The 18328-nt window shown below is 35.0% G+C and overlaps 1 protein-coding gene across 31 annotated transcripts in view; it reads left to right on the top strand.

Annotated features, from left to right (window-relative positions):
- The window catches only part of MAPK8 (mitogen-activated protein kinase 8), a 103368-nt gene that overhangs the window by 75770 nt on the left and 9270 nt on the right, over positions 1 to 18328 (top strand). For 20 of the 31 annotated variants that reach the window (XM_082719902.1, XM_082719904.1, XM_082719919.1 and 17 more), the window contains 5 exons: positions 8959 to 9124; positions 12787 to 12858; positions 14167 to 14349; positions 14668 to 14792; positions 15322 to 15385. In XM_082719902.1, coding sequence (XP_082576028.1) covers positions 8959 to 9124; positions 12787 to 12858; positions 14167 to 14349; positions 14668 to 14792; positions 15322 to 15385 — 610 coding nt within the window. Of the gene's footprint in view, positions 1 to 8958; positions 9125 to 12347; positions 12420 to 12786; positions 12859 to 14166; positions 14350 to 14667; positions 14793 to 15321; positions 15386 to 18328 lie in introns of all 31 variants that reach the window. The other 11 variants (XM_082719903.1, XM_082719912.1, XM_082719918.1 and 8 more) reach the window with 1 other exon arrangement.

Here is an 18328-nt window from a genome sequence, read left to right on the forward strand (position 1 = left end):
GTATTCCTTATTTCTTGATTTCTAGCTTCATTCCATTGTGGTCAGAGAAGATACATTGTATAATTTCCATCTTTTAAAATTTGTTGAGACTTGTTCAGTCACCTAACATGTGGTCTGTTCTGGAGAATAATCCATGTGTGCTTAGAAAATACATATTCTCCTATCTTTGGAGGGAGTATTTCTTAAAGGCTACCATTGGGATTGGGATTAGTCTCTAATTTATAACAATTTATTTTGAATTATTACCACCTTATTGTCACAAAAACTCTACTCCTGTATACAATCTGTTCTTCCCCCATTGTGTTGTAGCTTATATATTTATACACTGTGTGCCCAATAAGATAAAAATGTAATTATTGTTTAATGCATTTGTCTTTTAAATCATATTGGAAGAAATTAGGAGTGAGAAGCCCTAAACATAGTAATACTGACCTTTGTGTATACCTATATAATTACCTTTACTAGAATTTTTTATTTCTTCTTACAGCTTCCGTTTACTACTGAGTGTCCTTTTGAAGGAGATATAGAATTTTTGTTTGGCATTGTTTTTCTTTCAGCAGTTTAAATGTTTCTTTTCACTGCCTTTTGACCTGTATGATTTCTTTTGAGAAATCACTTGTTAATTTCATTGAGAATCTCTTACAAGTAACAAATTGCTTCTCCTGATTCTTAAGATTTTCTTTTTGTGTTTGGTTTTCAGCAGTTTAAAATGTGTCTTAGTGCAGATCTCTTTTGCTTTTATCCTTGGAGTTCACTGAATAGCTTGAATGTGTAGGTTTATGTCTTTCATAAATTTGTAAGTTTTCGGTCATTTTTTTCTGCTCCTTTTTTTTTTTCTTTATTTGCCTCTTATTTGGGACTTCCGTCATGCATATTTTGCACACTTGATGGTATGCCATGTCATGTTTTCTTTAACTTTAATGTTTTGTCACAGGCATAATGGGCTATTCATTTGCCTCACAGTGTTTTTGAGAAACGCCCTCTGTCTAGCCCAATCTAGAGTCCCACAGTGAGAATGTAGGCTGCTTTCTTTAAGACCCTCCCACCCAACCAGGAAGATGGGTGGGACAGGGGCTAGTGAAAACACCACACATCTTTTCTCTTGTTTTGAATTTGCGTTTTTCTTGATTCTACATTTACTTGGTTGTTGTGAACATTTGACTGTTTTCCAGATTTCTGAAAAAGTTTTTTCTGATCCATTTTGCTCTGCTTTTTGGTGTTTCTGTGGAGCGGTCTACTCTTCCATTTTCCATTTTCCTTTAATTATATTTTGGGAAAGTTGTGTTTCACTGATTTACATGGAGTAGTATACGCTTAGTTTTGCTCTGAAATGAAGTAGTATATAAAATATCTTGCTGTCATTACCAATTACATAAAATTGAGTATCAGAGTTGTATTTCTCATATATACAGAAATAGTTTATATTTTTGTAATCTGTTTTTTAACTGCTTTATTGACATGTAATTCACATACCATACAGTTCATAAAGTATGTAATTATATTCAAAGATTGTACAACCATCACCACAATATAATTTTAGAACATTTTCACCAACCTTAAAGAAATCATGTACTTATTAGCCTTCGGTTCCTGTTACTCCCTTCACCCCTGGCCGTACACAACGACTAACCTACTTTCTATCTCCATATATTTGCCTATTCTGGATATTTCATATAAATGGAATTATTTATATATAATGTGCTCTTTTGTGTCTGGCTTCTCTTCCCTAGCCTAGTGTTCTCAAGGTTCATCCATCTATTTATCATGTATCAGTACTTCATTTCTTTTTATTGTGAAATAATAGTTTGCTTTATGGATGTATACCACATTTTGTATATTCATTCATCACCTGAGAGACATTTGGCTTGCTATCATGAGCAATGCTGACATGAACGTGTGTGTGCAGGTTTTTATGTGGACGTATATTTTTGTATTTTAGTTTTAGTTCTAGCTTATTCTTTGAAAAGAATAGCATCTAATTTGAGAGGAATTTCTTGAAAAATATTTAATTCAGTGGAATTATATCTTTGAGCTATCTTGTGTCAAATAACCTAACTCAAAATGAATACAGAGATTTGTGCTCAAGTTATCTATTTTATAACAATCATGTATGTGAGATATTTAGGTTTATTCTTAGTTGTCATTCTAACTGAATTGGTATATAGCCTGTGCAACTGCTATAATGTTATGTTTAATGCCATCTTTAGGCAACATAAGAGAAATATATATACTCTCTTTACATGGGGAAGTATATTATCTTCCTCATCCCATTATATATTATATGAGGCAGATGAGTTTCTTTTGCCCTGTGGGCCAGGACAGTAATCTGCCTCCATGGAAGTTAATTTGATTTTAGTAAAGTAAAACCTTCCAAATAGAAAATTTTCAGATTAATGGGGTAGCAGGTGAGTAAAACAGAAATCACAGACTACATGATAGAAGAGGAAACAAAGGAAATAGAAAGAAACTTTAAAAGGAAACATTAAATTACAGAAGACCAATATATAACATAATGGGTAAAGGGGATTAACCCCTTAATGAACAGAGTTCAAATTTGACACACAGTACCAACAACAGCTGTATGCTTCTGTAATGCAGACAATTGTAGCTAGCTTCCAAAGACTGAAAGCAAAGTTATTGGCAAAGTTGTATGGGAAAATAAAACAAGAGAACAAGGATGATTCTGTTTAATCAACTGCACTGAATATGGTGGGGCCAGGGACAAAGTATTTTTCAGTGACTTTATGAGGAAAAAGGATGTAATCTACTATGTGGTAAGTAACTGTCAAGAACTTTATATATGCAGTGGAGTTGTAATACACAAACCTTAAACTGTGGAAAAAAGAAGAATTATACAAACATGGTACAATTAGGATATTTTAACATATTCCCTTAGTGTGGATGGATAAAGTGGTAAAAATACAATAATACTGTAAAAACTTACATAATAAATTTGAGCTAGTAAGATATACGAGGATCTGTTACCTATGAAGAGGAATGTGCCTTTATCTTAGGTGTCAGGATATCTGGGAAACAATCTCTAGGATGGAGAAGATATACATGTAAGAAGTTTGTTGGGGAGTCCCCTCAGCATCAACATCTTTGGTGTAAAGGAAGTAATACTGGACAAAGGGAAAAATTGAATTGGATACAGTCATTCCAGAGTCCTCAGCTGGTGACTCAGTCGGACTTTGAGGAGCAGCATGACCTTGGAAAAGGTGGCTCTCTGTATCTGAAGACAATTCCAGGAGAGAGATTTGCTGAACTCAGCAACCAATACTGCTAGCAGCTGGAAGGGATCCTGAACCGGGGATCAGAACAGGCACCTCAGAACTCACTGTAGGACATCTCTGGTGTCACTTGTTCCTATTTCCTTCATACAATAAGTTCTGGAGACTGCTCCTCCAGGGTTTTATTTGATGTTTGTTCCTTAAGTAACTTACAAGAAGTTTAATGGGTCACACCCACTCCAATAGGTGGTCTTGAGGCCACAACTGATACTCATCTCTCTGGTCTACGACTAAGTCTAAATACCCTTCACCCCAGCCTAATATCTCTGTAGTCTAAGATGGTTTGCCTGGTAAAATATCCCTTAGGGTTTTAGTACAAGTCAGGACTGGGAATGGGGTTCCACACAGTAACTCAGAAACCCAGTCTCCACCATGTGCATAGTTCCTGGTCATTGTTTCAGGGGAGGAGAAAGCCAGGTGTACTGCCTCTTCTCTGCTTTGGCCTGGAAGTGACACACATCACTTCTGCCCTGAACCTATTGGCAGAACATGAGGACCTGCCTAATTACAAGGGACAGAGAAATGTGAAAGGCAGACTTCAGAATGGTGGTGAGCATTAGTCTCTGACACAGTCTACCCTTCTGGTCATCAAACATTTCTTTGCTCCCTTGATTCTACACCTAGTACACTCATCCCCTGGTTAGGGGAGATAACCCTAAGTCCTAGTCTGTCAAGGTATTTATTTCTGAAGTGATGGAGCGTAATCTCTACTTCAGATCCAGTAAACAGTCCCATTTGGGAAATTGAAAAGTTTAGTCATTGGTCATTTGTAATTTGAAATTTTGTTGGGCAGAGGTCCCTGGGTGGTACAGTCAGGTAAGCATCTGACTCCTGGTTTTGGCTCAGGTCATGATCTCAGCATCATGGGATTAAGCCCTGTATTGGGATCCGTGCTTGACATAGACTCTCTGTCCCACCACACATGTACTCTCTCTCAAATAAATAAATACATCTTTAAAATTATTTTTAAAAAGACATTCTGTTGGGAAGACACTGTGTCACTTCCTTTGGGGAAAGTGGAGGTGAGGGTTGGTTAGTCCCTAAATCTCATTTCTGCAAGGAATGCTTTGTCCACTGTTCTCTGTAGTACCTGGCTCTACTCTGTGAAGAGTCTTTCTTTTCTACTGTCCTTTTGAGTATATCTAAAGTGGTTATTGGAAAATGTGTTCTTCTTGGTGTCGCTCAGCTTTCTCAGCTTACTATCTGTACAAGATTGGGGGCCCAGGTGTCCTTTTAAGGCAGTCCTTTTCAGTCTCGATGCTGTTGATGATTTGGATGAAGAGTTGTTTCTTTTGAATGTTTAGCACATTCCTGGCCTCTATTCACTAGATGCCACCAGTACTTCCCAATTGTGACAACCAAAAATGTCTCCAGACCCTGCGAACTATCCCCTGGGGGCAGAATTGCCCTGAATTGAAAACCATTGTTTTCAGGCTAGAAAAGTCACAGCCTAATGGAGTTTTTTGATAGTACAGCTTTCTCAGAAACTTAGAAATCTTCTTTTTAATTACAGTTATTTTCATAGAGTATTTGTTAGTCCCTGGCTGTATGTCTTTGACTTAATGTCTGCCTTTAAGCTTTCAGGCTTTTCTGTTGGCAGGTCTGAGACATTTTCATCAACTAAAGAATGCAGTCCTTTTTCCCTCAAGGGTTTTCAGATTTATTTTGTGCAAATAATGCATGAAAAACAAATCCAAAGTATTGGTGGCTTGACATAACATTGCTTGCTCAGGGCTCTGCAGGTTGGTTGTGTGGCACTGCTCCAGATCATGGGGTCAGACAGGTTTGTCCTTGTTCAGTTTTCAGCATCCAGGCTGAAGGAGTGGCTGGTTCCCTGAGGCACATTATTTTCTCATGGTGAAAGATAGCAGAGGAGAAACCAGGCTAAATCAAGTGTATTTTTCAGATTTGGTGAACATCATATTCCCTCACATTCCATTGCCTCAACAAATAATCTCTCAAGGCTCATTAATAAAATGAGAGAGTACAAATGGTCATTTATGGTGGTTCAACCTAATTTTTTTATTTTACAATGGTGTGAAAAGTGATATGCATTTCATATTTTGAATTTTGATTTTTTTCCCTGGGTTAGCAGTATGTAGTACACTTATCTCACTTGATGCTGGGCAGCAACAGTGAGCCACAGCTCCCAGTTAGCTACACCTATAAGTATTCTGTACCCATAGAGTCATTCGATTTTCACTTTCAGTACACTGCTCAATAAATTACATGAGATATTCCAATACTTTTTTATAAAATAGGGTTTGTGTCAGATGATTTTGCCCAACAGTAGGCTAAGATAAGTGTTCAGAGCATGTTTAAGGTGGACTAGCCTAAGCTATGATGTTTGATAGGTTAGGTGTATTAAATGCATTTTTGTGATATTTTCAACTTATGAGGGTTTGTTGGGACATAACCCCATTATGAAGTCAAGGAATATCTATATTTTGAGTTTGGTAGGGAAGAGATTTACTGGACAGTCTGCCCCCCCTTTTTAAGGGTTTAGTAGCATTTAATTTTTCTAGAATGGCAAGGTCCTAAAATTCAAGATTCTGATTCCCTTTCATCTGTTTTTAAACTGGCCAATTCTTTCAAATGCTGCCAGTAGCCACCAACACACTACTAAAGTTTTGCTTTCTAATCTCTTCTAGAGCAGAGGTTAGCTACCTTTTTCTATAAAGTCTTGATAGTAAATATTTTATGCTTTGCAGGTCATAGAGTCTCACAGCTATTCAACTCCTGCCATTGTAGCACAGAAGCAGCTGTATACAGTAGGTGGTTAAATGGGCAGAACTGTGTTATAAAATTTTCTTCACAAAAACAGACAGGCCTTAACTTGCCAACCCTTGTTCTTGAGTTTCAGGTTAATTATGCAAGTGCTGTGCTTTCCAAGTTATTGCAAGGGGCAGTATCAGTATTGCTATTACATAATCTGAATCACCTGTCCAACCTCTGGTATTAGTTTCCCTGCTGCCTGCTGCTAAAGCTGCTAAGCTACGATCCTGTGTTTATAATAGTAACACCCCATTTCTGACACTAATTTCAGTGTTGGAATAGACAGGTATAAAGGAGAAACATTTCTAGGTGTCTCCTTTACTCTTACATTATTACTTCTAATACCAAATGTGTGGTAGTTTTTCCCACACAAGCAAGTCCAGGTTCTCTGGACACAAGCTGGGTGTCTTGTATTTTAACTCAATCCTGGTATTACCTACCTGGAAATAGCATCAGATCCAACAGGTTGAGGGATCAGTCCTACAAGTGCTGGCTGTTCAGATGCCAATCTCAAACCCAGGTTGTTACCTGTGGTTCTGACCTACTGGCTGGAATTCAGAGGTTTGCAAAAACTCCCCTCCTCAGGCTCAATTAATTTACTAGAGTGGTTCACAGAAATCAGGAAAACATTTTACTTACTAGATTACCAGTTTGTTACAAAGGACATAACTCAAAAACAGCCACATGGAGAGAGGTATTGGGCAAGGTAAATGGGAAGGGGAACTGCTTCCATGCCCTCTCTGGGTGTACCAGTCTCCCAGCACTTTACATGTTCAGCAAACTACAAGTTCTCCTTACCAGTCCTTTTGTGTCTTTATGCAGACTTCATTACCGATTGATTAAATCATTGGCCTTTGATGATGGAACTTAGGCTTTAGCCCTCTTCCCTCCTTGGAGTTGTGGGCTAAGAAATGCTAGAAGTTCCAACCCTTTAATTACTTTGTTGTCTTCCCCACCCCCACAACCAGCCCCCATCCTTTGGAACTTTACAAAAGACCTCATTATCATAAACTCCTGTATGGTCAAAAGGGACTTTTTTTTTTTTTTTTTTTTTAAAGAGCAGGAGTACAGGGATGAGAGAGGGAGTGATGCAGAGGAAGTGAGAGAGAATCTTTTGGAGCCAGACATGTGGGGCTCCGTCTCACAACTCTAAGATCATCCATGACCTGAGCCAAAATCAAGTCCTGTGTTCAACTGACTGAGCCACCCAGGTGCCCGGAAAGGGACTTATCATGAATAACAAAAGGCCCTCCTTTCATCTTTTTTGCTCTTACCTTTTAGATAATTCTAAGGGTTTTAGGAGCTCTGTGCCAGTAGTTGGGACAAAGACCAAATATGTATTTCTTATTATAAATTACAGTGTTACCACTAGGCTATGCCAAGGTGACAAACCCTAAATTCACAGTAGCTTAACACAACTAAGGTTTATTTTCCATACTGTGTGTCCAGGGCAGATCATGGTGGGGAAAGCATTCTGCCTTACTTAGGTACTCAACAACCTCAGCTGATGGAATGGTCCACCTGGTCCACCTGGAATGGTACTAATCAATAAATCAGGGGAAGAGATGACAGGATGTTGTGCATGGCCCTTCTATTCTTTGCTCCCATTCCATCCTTTTGACCCTTTAGTCACGGTTGGGCCTTGCATGTAAAGGAAGCTGTATGTATGTATGTATGTGGGAGAAGTTGGAATATTAAGTTAGTTCTACTTCCTCTGCCACAGATTTATACAAATTCACTGAGTCTTCTCATATATAATTAGCAATGTTAGTAACATCTGTAGAAAGGTATAGATTGTTATACAAAGATGAATTTCAGGCAATATTTTTGAAGCACTTTTTAAACTGTTTTTTCTTGATAAATATTTCTAAAAAACATTGTATTGTGCTCTTATCCTTTCCAAAATAAAGTATTTAAGTTTGGAATCTTATTTCTAGGCTAGAATGCAATAGTATAAAGAGCCATTAATCTTTACCCATCACAGTAGACACTGAAGTGGTATCAAAGCTTGCAATATGTAATTCTTGAACAGGCTGTGTTACTTTGCTGAGATAATATATTTTGTAAAAAATCTCATTTTTTTAAAGATTATATTTATTTGAGAGAGAGAGAACACACTAGCAGAGGGAAGGGCAGAGGGAGAGGGAGAATCTCAAGGAGACTCCCTGCCGAGTGCAGATCCAACAGGCTGGAACCCATGACCCTGAGATCATGAGCTGAGCCGAAATTAGTAAGAGTTGGGCACTCAACCAACTGAGCCACCTGGGCTGCCCTAAAAATGAGACTTTTTAAAAATCTGGTAATTTAGTACACAAGTGAGCATAAATGCTAACTTAACGATTCCCTTTTTATTATAATAACTTCGAAATGCCTTACAAATTGCTTTTATTGCACTTCATTGATAATTTCTAGCTAATCACAATTTCTAGAAAATAAAACATTACAAATTCTCTAGTATGTATGTATGTATGTATTCATAAGTGAAAAATGCCATGAAGCTAGTTTTTCAGAATTTCCTGTTATGATGAATCTGAGTAGTAATGTTAATTATAATGAGAGAAATTACAGTAGTTATCAGGAATTGTTTTACAAGTGATCTAATAATAGGACACCTGGGTGATTCAGTGGGTTAAATGTCCGAGTCTTGATTTCAGTTCAGGTCATGATCTCAGGGTCATGATATGGAGCCCCATGTCAGGCTCCCCGCTCAGTAAGAAGTCTCCTTGAGATTCTCTCTCTCCCTCTGGCCCGGCCCGTCCTCACTCACTCACTCCCTGTCTGTCAAATAAATAAATAAAATCTTTTTTTTTTTGAAAAGTGATCTAATAACTTGTGAACTGTAAAATGTTTGTATATATCATAGCAGTCACTTTCTGTCTTTAATATTTTGAAGGACTTAAAGCCCAGTAATATCGTGGTAAAATCAGACTGCACTTTGAAGATTCTTGACTTTGGACTGGCCAGGACTGCAGGAACTAGTTTTATGATGACACCTTACGTAGTGACTCGCTACTACAGAGCACCTGAGGTCATCCTAGGGATGGGCTACAAAGAAAACGGTCAGCAAACACTATTTACTTGAAATACCGTTTTTTGCTTTTGTTTATCAGATTTCTTGTGTAAATATTTAAGCTGAAGTGTATAGAAGTTAAATATATCACTGAAATGTTTATCAAAAGTTTGAAAGTAACTATAAATTTTGTTATAAATCTTTGGAAAAAGTTGGGGCCCCTGTTTATTTAAACATAAGTACATAACTATCAACACTACAACTGGATAAAGGATTTATTGCTATGGCTCCTAAAATAATATATGCCGTATGCTGTTCACTTGCCTGTAACTTGAAAATGAGTATTTCTAACAGGGGCTCAAGGAAGTATATGGTGTACTGACAGTTTATCTTTAGTATAATCCTACTTTGCGTTAGTGATATTTGAACATACCTCCAACCTTACGAAACTAAAGTTTTAACACTTAGTATAAACTTTAGGAGCTACAGTGAGGCCATTCTGCAGAGCTGATGAGATAATTAATTAAGGTGATCTTTCAAAAGAAACTATTTCATCAAAGCCTGTGTCCCACCTTACAGAGATGGCATTATTTTATATGGGTATATTCAATTAAATATTTCAGCATTAGAATCAAGGTTGAAGAAAATTATCAAGCATGTATTCACGTATTTTTAAAAATGTTCTATATATGTGTGTACATACATGTAATGTAAGGAGTTTTGTTGAATCTCAGATATTTAGGATATATATAAATCTACACAGGATTATTATGGACTTAAACTATAACTTTTGAAATGTGGTAATTTCATCCAAAGTACTCCCTAGAATAGGACCTTAGGTGTGTTTTTTAGCAAGGAATCTGAAACAGTGCTTCACTTTGAATCAAGAAACTATTACTTCAGTCTTCAAGATGTGTTTTTTAAGACAGCATTGAACTGAGGATTTTAGCTTAATTTCCTTTGCTTTTCTGAATTAATTAAAAACAAATACTTTATTTATGATTATTCTTTTCTTTAACATGCTGTTATGTTTTCTTACTTTCTAAAATTGTTTTATACCTTAGAATTCAGTGAGTCAGATTTAGCATTAGACTCTTTTCTTTTGAGAAATGAGACTTCCAGTCACCATCATGAAGATTGCTTTTGCATTTGCTATAAAGCTATCAATTGTCACAGATACTGTGTCACTCAGTGTCCTATAAATGTGATCTTGGAGATAGCTTCCTACCAGAAATTAGCAGCAAGGCAAACTATCATATAAAGAAGTGACATGCTTTCCTGTCTTAGATAGGAATTGTATAGATCACTTTATTGCCCGTTTTTGCTTCAGGAAACAAAGTCAAATATAATGCTTAATCATGATAGCATTAGCAGTAAGGTTAAACATTAGAACTTCTTCTTTCAGTAACATCCCACCCCCACTTGTTTTAACAACTTTGTCTTTTATTGCAAGCTACCATAAAGCTTTTTGCAAACTGTAATACAATGGAATATATTTAAACTAATAGAGTAAGCAGTTAGGCCATTTAAAGCTAGTTTTGTGTTTGAATCAGTTACACCATATTTTGAGAAAGTTTTCACTAACCCAGACAATATCTTCTCATGCTTGGAACTTTTGAAATTTGTTTAAAAAAATGTTTTTCTTAAGGTTACCTACATAAATTTTGTTCTGGATATTTAAAGTTTGTCGTTCTCTGAAATCTATAGGGGAAATTTACTGTGGTAGATTTAGTCCAAAAATCAAAACCCTGGAAGAGAGTTGTTCTCTGAACTGGTTTATGAGTATTACCTTTTACTCTAGAATTTTATTCTTAAAAGTTGAATCATGTAGATTCATATGAATTTTAATAAGAAATTTTAAAGAAACTTTAGTTCTACAGGATTTCCAAAATTTATTGCCACCTTTGTTACTAAGATTGTTTAATGGGCTGGCAGTCTCTTTATGATAACTTTATTAGAAAGTACAGACTTCTGATTTCATAAGTCCACCAGCATGGGCAACTCTCCCTAACACACACTTCTTCACCTTTCTTCTTTTGCTCTTAAACAGTACCTAGAAACTTCAAAAACAAATGCAAGTTTCTAAGGCTTTCTTTTTAATTTGCTTATTCTTCCCCTCTTCTATTAAACTGCAACCACCTACTCTTTTTTTTTTTAATTGAAGTATATAATAAGCATATAATGTTATTGTTAGTTTCAAGTGTACATCATAGTGATTCAGGTTATCATATACATTATGAAGTGATCACCACAATGAATCTAACTACCTCCTCCTCTTTTTTTTTTTTTTAAACCAAATTTTCAAACCAGAGATGTAAAATGTGAGGGTATATTAATGAACCAAGTGGAGATCTCCAAATTGCCCTTTTTTTTTTTTTTTTTGGTCTAGCAGATTCTTTTCAGCATTGATTACAGCTCCCATTAAAAGTTGATGAGGGTTAGTAGGTCAATGAGGAGACCTTTTTAGGTAATAAATCTGTGGAAAATATTAAATCCAATGAAAACTAACTTCTTAAAACAGTTTGGTTTTATGGGTTTAGAAACCCTTAGGTGGAAAACATACAATTTTAAGAAGACAAAGTTTTCTTCATTGATTGTTCATTCTTTATGCACTTGTTCCTTTTGGGATAATAGGGTAAAAGTACCATGACATTGCCAAGAAAACAGTAACTTTTAATTCAGAATAAACATAGGACTTTTCAAATAAAATTATCCAGTTTGAAATCCAGTTTGAAAATTTCTGAAGAGCTTTTAATTAACTTTTTAACTGTAATGACTCAGAAACACATTTTTCTGTTAAATATTTTAATATACTAGATTATTTCTGCTCATGCTTTTTTTTTTAATTTGACTTAAAGAGAGAGTATAATGCACAGTTGAACTTCAGAATAGTATTTAAATAACTTTAAATTTTGCCACCTCATGTTCATTTTCAGCCTTATTTGCAAAGATGTATTCAGTTCTGTTTCATATTTTATAAACAATTTTTAGAGACAAAATGTGTAAGTTTATCAATTATGTGATTTCTGTGCATAGCTCTCACTTTAAAATTAGATATGTAGTTAAAAGGCTATATACTTCACATTTGCTTTTGTGAGTCAAAGCCTTTTGAAAAATATTTTGTGTTTTAAATTATTCCATTAGCTAAAATTAAAATCACTTTTTTCTTTTTGTGATGTTTTGCAGTTTTTATATATGTAGTCATATTATGCTTCTTTGATTTTAATGACGTTTTGCTTTGCTTTTCCTTCTTTTGTGCTGCAAACATATAGTGGATTTATGGTCTGTGGGGTGCATTATGGGAGAAATGGTTTGCCACAAAATCCTCTTTCCAGGAAGGGACTGTATCCTTGTGCTGCTGCAGCAGTTAAATTAGTTAGGTGATGAACTTCCTTATGTTTTCTAATGAAAATAAATATAGTACATTCATACATATGGGTTTCTTTAAACAAATATAAAGTTTGTGTCTGTTATAGTTCAAAAATTGTTGAGACAAGAAGCCGAACTATCTGTAGGCTGCATCTGGCAGTAGGACATACAGTCTCTGCTGGTAGTTAGAGCACATTCTCTGTCATTCATTTTTATTTTATACTGCTTTCTATAATTTTAAAGTATACATGGTGTATGTGATTTTTTTTTTAATGTTTAAATTTTTTTTTTTTTAATTTTAACCAAAATCTTTATGTTAATGTCATTGCATTTTGTTTTCAGTTGACATTTGGTCAGTTGGGTGCATCATGGGAGAAATGATCAAAGGTGGTGTTTTGTTCCCAGGTACAGATCGTATCCTTATCTTTGGCCTAAAATGTAGTTTCTAAAGGTCAAATGTATGATAGCTCTTCAGCTTGGTCAGGTATAATGTTTTGTCGCTCCCTAATAATAAAATATTGTTAAATTACTCTTTCAAAATACCACCTGCTATTTGACATAGACTTTCCTTTCCCTCATTTATTGTTTTATATGTTAATTCTGACAACTGCTCAAGTTAATTATCCACAATTACTTGCTGGCTTTGAGTTGATTATTTAACCTAAATCAAAAATCATGGCTTGCATTAAAAATTCTAATAATTATACACTTGAGTAAGTCTAGAAGTACTTAGGATTTAATATGAATTTTAGACTTGTCTTTTGCTTCTGTTCATCCTTTTGTTCCCCCAGCCACCTCCTCTTTTGTTAATGTCCTATGTGTTTTGTGGCTTTTGGTTGTTGTCTCATTGCTCAACATAACATACTGATTTTTTTCATCTGAGAATTTTAGCAGTAATAGTTTTATATTGTGGTGAGTAGATTTGGATCCATTCTTTTTGTTCATCAGACTAGTTTTAGTATTTCTATTAACAGTGATCTGTTATGTGTTTATCAGTTAGTAATACTTAGAATTGTTGTAGGAGGAATGGGAAAAGCCATACTTACTGGGTTATAATAATAAAGTTTGAGTTAGTCTGCACAAAGGACTTGAACTATAAAGACTAGGATGAAAAAGACCAGAGAATCTTAACCTCACGACTTACCAAAATGCAGTCTCATTGTCTTAAGTTTAGAGCTTTAAAAACATTTTAATTAACATAAGCTAAACAAAGAATGGTAAAAGAAAATGCCACTTTTGTTAAAGCCATCATTTTTATTGCTACTGGTTATTTTCTGTTAGTGCAAAAAACAAAAAAAGTAGGACCGATTATAATTTCTTATCCTCCAGGAAGCATTTACATTTTCTGATAAGCTGGAAAAAAAGATAGATTTGGTATTCTAGAATTGTGTACAGTTTAAATTTAGAGTCCTGTGGGTAGTAATTATCTTTATTCCTTGAGTCACTTATCATTTGTATTTAGAATTTGTGGGTTTAAGCTTCTCTTTTAATGGAAATCAGTATTAGTAGTTATACACATACAGTAAGGTTAACAAAGCTTATTTATTGATCCTTTCTATCTACAGTCATTGCCTTTTACAAAGTGGCTATAAGATAGATTTATAACTGCCACATTCTTTCTTAGGATTTTTTAAATTGCCATTTTCTTGTTATTTTAATATAGCTATGGCTAATGTGTTGAACATTAGATACAGAATATTTTTCTTAGCTACTTGATATTAGATATTGATCAGTGGAATAAAGTTATTGAACAGCTTGGAACACCATGCCCTGAATTCATGAAGAAACTACAGCCAACAGTAAGGACTTATGTTGAAAACAGACCTAAATATGCTGGATATAGCTTTGAGAAACTCTTCCCCGATGTACTTTTCCCAGCTGACTCGGAACACAACAAACTTAAAGGTACTTTTTATAAATATGTATATTTAGTCCCATTTGAGGTGTGTGTGTGTGTCGCGCACGTGTGTGTATGTGTGTGTGTGTATTTATATTCTTACGGGATATAACCCAGTGCTCTCTCTGGGTGGGGGACCAAAGTGGATGGTTTTAGTTCATTTTTTCTGTTATTTTATTTTATTTTTTTGATCATATGCATGATTTTATAGTAAAATCTATTCTTTTTAAAACATACACTTTTTGATAAATGATAGTTTCAAGTTTCTAAAATTTATTTAAAAACTTTTATGAAATACATGTACATTAACATCATTATTTTTACAGCCAGTCAGGCAAGGGATTTGTTATCCAAAATGCTGGTAATTGATGCATCTAAAAGGATTTCTGTAGATGAAGCTCTCCAGCACCCATATATCAATGTCTGGTATGATCCTTCTGAAGCAGAAGCTGTAAGTTCTTTTCTTAATGTTTGAAGAATATATTGAATTAAAGATAGGTTTGGAGGACACTTTTTAATTTTAAAACTATACATAAATGGTTGTGGTGTTTTTCTGATTTTGCATGAATAGCATCTTAAGTTAATGAGCATATCCAAGCACCCCCCACACAAAATAAAGTTAGATCCCACTGTTTCTTATCTTTTTGCTTTAGTACGTGATGTGCTAGAATGTTGAGCACTTTGGGAAAACTGAAAACTAGTTACAAACCAACTTTTCTGTGCAAAGCATTACACAATTCTGTGATATAAATGTGACAATTTCAAAAACTAGAAGAAAAGAAAAAGTTAAACATCTTTTTTCCTGCCATGAAATGTCATCCAAAACTAGTCTCCGTGTAAGAAGATTGTTGATGATTGGTCAGTGTTGGTCTAATGATGTATTTTTTAAAGTCTCTCTCTGGCTAATAATTCAAATAATTATAAAGAATTTATATACTCCCAGTAAACTGACTCAGTTATCGTTGCCTTGTGTTTTTCAGCCACCACCAAAGATACCTGACAAGCAGTTAGATGAAAGGGAACATACAATAGAAGAATGGAAAGGTAACATTCACCAGATTCTCAGAGATGAAACTGGAAGAGCTTATGGATCTTTATGTTGATTTATTCATGTTAAGGAAATTAAAAATACTTTCTATTATTCATAACTGATATTTGGTTAAAAGATTATTAACATTTTTACAGAAGTAGAAAGTAAGTCTCCTCTGTCCCTGACTTAATCTGCATCTCTCAGGTTTCCCACCACAGCACATTTGATGCTTTCTAGAACATTCTTCCATAGTATACAGATATACAAACTTATGTTTGGTTTCTCCCTCTTTTCCTCTCCCACCCTGTGTTAATCACAAATGGCTGTATACTGTGCACACTTACTTTGTTGATATAATCATTTATCTTTGAGATTGTTCCATCTTGCCCCGCATATCTGGCTCATTTGGTCTAATAGCTGGTTAGTATTCTGTTGATGGCTGTGTCATAATTTCTGTATTCACTCCCATTTGAAGAGCTTTAAGTTCTGTCCTGTCTATTGTTGTTACAGACAACTCTGCAGTCTTCTTGTGCACATGTAATAAATAACATGCCTGTAAGAAAAATCCTACAAGGAGATTTGCTAAACCAGGATTTTTTTCAAGTATTTCCAGATTACTCTCCAAAGAAATTATAGCAGTTTATATTTCTGTCAGCATTGTGTAGGAATGTCTGTTTTACCCCCACTCACTCACTCTCACCAACAGAATGAGTTAATTTTTAATCTTTGTGGATCTAATATAGTAGTTCTACTTTGAGAATGTGGGTAAACATTAATATTGCACTGTTATAGAAATGTTAAAATATTTCTTTCTTTAGAAGATTCACTGGATCATTGAGGCAGACAATCACTTGATCATTGAGACAGACAATTTTAGATCCTGTTTACTTCCTTTTGATTTGTTGTCATTTAGTAATTTGACCACTTTTAGCTACGTGACTTTGGACAGGTCGCTTGGTCCTTTCTTTACCTGATCTTAAAATGGAGACATGTTATTAAGAGCTTAAGTAGCTAAATAGTTGGAAAGGCTAAAGGTCGTGGGGAGGTATAAACCTGAACAAGTGTTCCATCTGTGAATCTGTTTGGGAAGAAGGATTTTGATTCTTTTTTCTTAGGAATAACCAAGATTAGTTTTCTCTGAGTTAACTTTTGGGAAACATAAAGTTAGACTCTATAGACCTCACCAGAATGATAGAATTGAGTAGAACCTAGTACATCTGTATATGTAATAAGTAATGTACAAGGATATAATTGTGGACCAAAGTATGTATTAAAATATCTTACCTGATATTTTTATGCATCATTATATTTGCAATTGACGTTTATGTGTTTCTTGTAATCTTAATAGGCCACCAATCGTAAAACACATAATTATACCTCTAAGAGAAAACACTGGCATTTGCACTGCATCATTGATTATAAAATTAACTCCATTTCATAGCTATTAAACTAGAAAAAGTGCATCTTAAAATTAATGATGCATAGTATAGTTGACCCATCAACACAGGGGTTGGGGTGCTGACTCACACACAGTTGAAAATTCACATACAACTTTTGACTACCCCAAAACAACTGCTAATCTGCTGTTTTCGGAAAGCTTTACTAATAACATAGTTGATTAACACATATTTTTTACATTATTTATATACTGCATTCTTACAATAAAGTAAGCTAGGGAAAAAAATTAAGAAAGTCAGAAGACAAAATGCATTTACACATCTGTATGTGTATTCATTGAAAAAAAATCCACATATCAGTGGACCCATGCATTTCAAACCTGTGTTGCTCAGCAGTCAGCTGTATTTTTGTTTGTGTGTAAAGATGTATCTGATTTTTGATTACTCTAAACATGTTTACCTTTATTTTCTATCTTTTTCTCCTAGTCCAAGTGAAGTTCAGTTCCCCACAAACTGCCTTTTGTTTAAGATCTGCTTAAGAGTTTTAGTATTATAACAAAAAGAAAAGCCCATTGCCAGAACCATTAACTTGTGCTTTGCCTAGTTAGTACTCCTGATTAGTTTTGGTTCCTATGCCCTAATACCTTTTCACAAACAGGTGTTGTTTTCTCTTTAAAAAAAAAAAAATCCTCCTATTTTTTTTTTAAGATTTTATTTATTTATTTGACAGATAGAGATCACAAGTAGGCAGAGAGAGAGGAGGAAGCAGACTCCCCGCCAAGCAGAGAGCCCGATGTGGGGCTCGATCCCACGACCCTGGGATCATGACCTGAGCTGAAGGCAGAGGCTTTAACCCACTGAGCCACCCAGGCGCCCTAAAAATCCTCCTATTTGAAATATTTATCATTCCTTTTTGTTTCTTTCAAGAAAAGCATCTTCCATTCTTTCCTTATTTTTCTCCTTCTAAGACCAAAAAGATTACCATAGCAATTAAACTTAGCTGTCTTTAGCTCCTTTTCATATCTATATGTCCACTTATTTTACTTTATAATTAGATTCTTTATCAGTTTAATTTAAGAAATTAAATGCCTTCAAGTTCTTTGAACATGTTCTGCTTGTACATTTTTCTTAGAAGAGGGTTCATTGCTCTTAAGCACTTCTCACAGGATTCCATGACCCAAAGAAGATGAATAATGGTGATGTAACATCCACTAGAAGGTTCTTCTGAAGTATACATTCAGACTCCCAAGGTGCATCATACTTGACATAGAAGAACACAGGGCAGGAGGCACATATAGCCTCAGGACAGCATCTGCTATCTCTTCAGTCGGAGTAGTAAGAAGTACAGAAGTCTAGTTTTAAAAAAAAACAATAGATTTCCATGGAGAAATCTTCTTGACTGTGATAGCATGTCATGCTTCAAATCAAAAGGATTTGGAGGATAGCTACCTGCTTTTTTAAAAAATAAAAATGTATTTATATTCCATTCTGATTGAATAAACTTCCATACATGCTCACATTTAAATCTTTTAACAGATATCTAGATAAGCACCTAATGTA

This window comes from Mustela nivalis, assembly GCF_964662115.1.
Source record: "Mustela nivalis genome assembly, chromosome: 2".
Lineage (NCBI taxonomy): Eukaryota > Metazoa > Chordata > Mammalia > Carnivora > Mustelidae > Mustela > Mustela nivalis.